Source organism: Urocitellus parryii, chromosome 4, assembly GCF_045843805.1.
Source record: "Urocitellus parryii isolate mUroPar1 chromosome 4, mUroPar1.hap1, whole genome shotgun sequence".
NCBI lineage: Eukaryota > Metazoa > Chordata > Mammalia > Rodentia > Sciuridae > Urocitellus > Urocitellus parryii.
In genome coordinates this window covers 84472979-84476053 of record NC_135534.1, presented here as the reverse complement: position 1 = coordinate 84476053, position 3075 = coordinate 84472979, and the positions used below count along the sequence as shown (strand labels likewise).

The following is a 3075-nucleotide window of genomic DNA, read 5'->3' as shown; positions in this document are numbered from 1 at the left end:
CTAGCCACACCTTACCTGCCAACAGTTTTGACCCAGTTAATCCATATCACTAGATTAATTCAACGATGAAGTCATACCTATTGTGATCTAATCATTTCTCTTATGAAAATTATTGCATTTTTAACACTTGAGCTTTTATTGGACACATAATAGGTAAACAATAGCACTCATACAGGACTAATTCTTCTGAATGAGTTCAGGGGAACAATTTATATTTGAACCCAAACACTAGGATTAGGGGTCAAAGACACAGTCACATATACAATATACTCAGTAGCCAAGATTAAGAGCATCCATTGGTGGTCAAGGCTTCTCCAAAGTCAAAGGTTCAAATCCCTCTAGTGGCAAGAAGATCCTGGAGGCCTCCACTGGATCCAGAAACATAGAGGAATAAAATTGGTCAGAGCCTACAACCTCAGCAGGTGTCATGTAGTCCCCAGTAGCATCCTTGGCAACCCTTACAGGTGGAATGAAATCAGGAGGAGTCAGTGGGACAATTTCAGGGAAATTCAGCGTGATGTTATCCAGAGATTGCAAGCAAGGGCCAGGGTGCATTGGTTCGTCAGGATCCAGTGGGGGACCCAAGGGTTGAAGATCAGGGGCACAGCAACATCCAGAAGCCTTGGCAGGAAAATAGGGCCCAGATCTCACAGATACAGAATCATTCATCAAAGCTCTATCCTCAGGCAAGGGTTGATGCTCAGAACCTGAAGCTGTGTTCCCTGTGGCCACCATTAGGAGTCCTTTGGTCTGTGTCAAGACAGTAGGCTCAGGAGCCTCCAATTCCCAAGAACAAAGAGGAATGACAGTTTTGGTCCTTGACCGGATCCTTCCAGACTTTGAGAAGCAACCTTTAACTGTAGCCCTGGGCTGCATATAACCATTTGGGGATGACATGCTACAGGTCGCAGGACATATTGGGGTGCAGCCACGGCTCCCACAGCCTGTGGCTACAGGACATTTGAGGCATCTTTTTTGCTGCCTGCGGGGGTGTCTCAGGCTAAAGGCTAGTCTCCCAGGAACCTGTTTCTGTTTTGCTGATGCGGTGGGTTTGGTGTGGTCCAGAGCTGCTGGGTCTTGCCAGAGTGGGAACTGTCTCAGGCTGGGGGAAGGTTTCCTATGTGAAAGGTCGTCCCTCCAGGTGGTCATCGCCTGTCTACCAGGCGCTGTAGGCTCAGTGTGGTTCACTACTGCCCTGTCTTGTCCGCTTTTCCACAGCTCATAGCGCTCGGGTTGCAGGATGCGCACAAAGGGGTCCATGGAGAAGCTGACCCTGAACTTCCCACAGCTGCACTGAGACGCTACTTTGCCATAATCAATCCACCTCGGAGTGGCAAAATTGATGGCCTCTGCACAGTTGAAGCCATGGTTGAAGCCAGCATGGTAGCCATAGGGGAATGTCACCATGAACTCACCAGCCTCCTGAGTCATGCGGTTGAAGGGAATGCCATTCTCATGGAGGACTGTAGGCGAGATGAGGGCCACTTTGTGCCTCAGGAAGGCCTCACAGCACTGGGAACTGCCTGGGAAAAGTTCCCTGGCCAGGCGCTCCAGGCGCTGCCCATGTTCAGGGGGCACCGCATACCATGTTTTCGGCTCCCCAAAGTGCAAGTAGTTGATGCTGTAAAGGTCCATGTCCTCCGTGTGCCATGCAAAAGTGGTCTTCCACATGCCAAAGTACAGGTAGGGCGTGTTGACACCCTCAATGACAACTCCACATTCCTGCTCCAACAGGTCCAGAATGGTTCCCAGGTGTCCCAGGTTCCACTCTTTAGTGTTCTCATCAAATAAGGAGCCACTGATGTCAGCACCATAAATTGGTGAGTCATAGAGGCGGCTCTTCCAGTACTTTCTCTCCAGATCTTCAAAATTCAGGTGAAGGGGAGTTCTATACTTTTTGCTGTCTGCCAGGACGTGATACTCTCTCACTGTCATGGCTTTCTTCTTTTTGTGGTATTGAGTGAACATACCTGCCTTCCCAAAGACCACCTGCTGCAGGGGAGTGGCTATTAAGATGTCACTGACATCATCATAGGACTGCCTGGCTCTCCATTCCTTGGGTGGAATTACCTTGGCCAGGCCAGCTCTGTGTGCCCCTTGGGATTCCATGTAGGCAATATAATTGTTGAAATCTGAGAATTCTTCCATGGTTGGGTGGAATGTCATAATGGTGCAACTTCTTGTCTGGGTACCAGAGTGAGCAGACTTCATGGTGCAATATTTTCGGCAACAAATTCTAAAACCTTAGATGAATTATAGATTCCTGAGAATGTTTGGGAATTATTTCTTCTTCTTGTCTTCTTCCTCCTTATTTTCTGACCTTCCTTCCTTACTTCTTCCTTCCTTTCTTCTTTTAAGTATCTTTGTTTATCTCTGAGGCAGTAACCCAGTCTTGAGCCTGCAATTCAATGACATATCTTTTCCAGGTTTGCTGATTCACCAAAGGTACTCTATTCTGATCAGCGGATATTTTACCCAAATAAAATTGAGTGTTTTCCAGTGGAGCAGGTACCACAATGCAAGAACTGGCTCAGCCTTCAGCTCAGGGAGTTTCCCTTTGTTGGATCTGTAAGGAATGACAATGATCAAATTATACTTATATTGTGTGCAGGTACAAATATGTAACAAATGCAACCATTAGAGCATAGCATTGCGGCCCATTCCTGTAATCCCAGCAACTCGGGAGGCTTAGGTAGAAGGATCACAATTTCGAGGCCAGCCTCAGCAACTTAGGAAGATGCCTGAGCAACTTAGTGAGACTCTGTCTCAAAATAAAATATTAAAAGGGCTTGGAAATGGAATTCAGTGATAAAGCACCCCTGGGTTCAATCTCTAGTACCCCCTCCAAAATAAATCCAACAATCATGTAAAAGTATAATGTAACAATGAAATTATTTGGAAAAAAGTGAATCCTCCAACGCTAAACTCATAGCATTTTGTAAGTAGATTCTCTTACTTTCTATTCTATAATCTTTTTTTAGAATGATTTCGGTTTATGAGGCCATGAGCATAACCTTGATGCCAAAACCAGAACAAGCCCCACTGGAAATCCCATAGGCTCAAGTTAAATTAATG

General features: G+C 46.2%; 1 protein-coding gene across 1 annotated transcript; it reads right to left on the bottom strand.

Moving 5' to 3' along the window:
• Positions 1–303: 303 nt before the first annotated feature.
• Positions 304–2211, bottom strand: LOC144254310 (lysine-specific demethylase 4D-like). The gene has a single exon (XM_077797314.1). The coding sequence runs from the start codon at positions 2209–2211 to the stop codon at positions 304–306; it is 1908 nt and encodes a 635-aa protein (XP_077653440.1).
• Positions 2212–3075: the final 864 nt, after the last annotated feature.

What these genes read in the sequence shown, in the direction of transcription:
- LOC144254310 (XM_077797314.1), bottom strand. Translation starts at nt 2,211, where the DNA reads ATGAAGTCTGCTCACTCTGGTACCCAGACAAGAAGTTGCACCATTATG.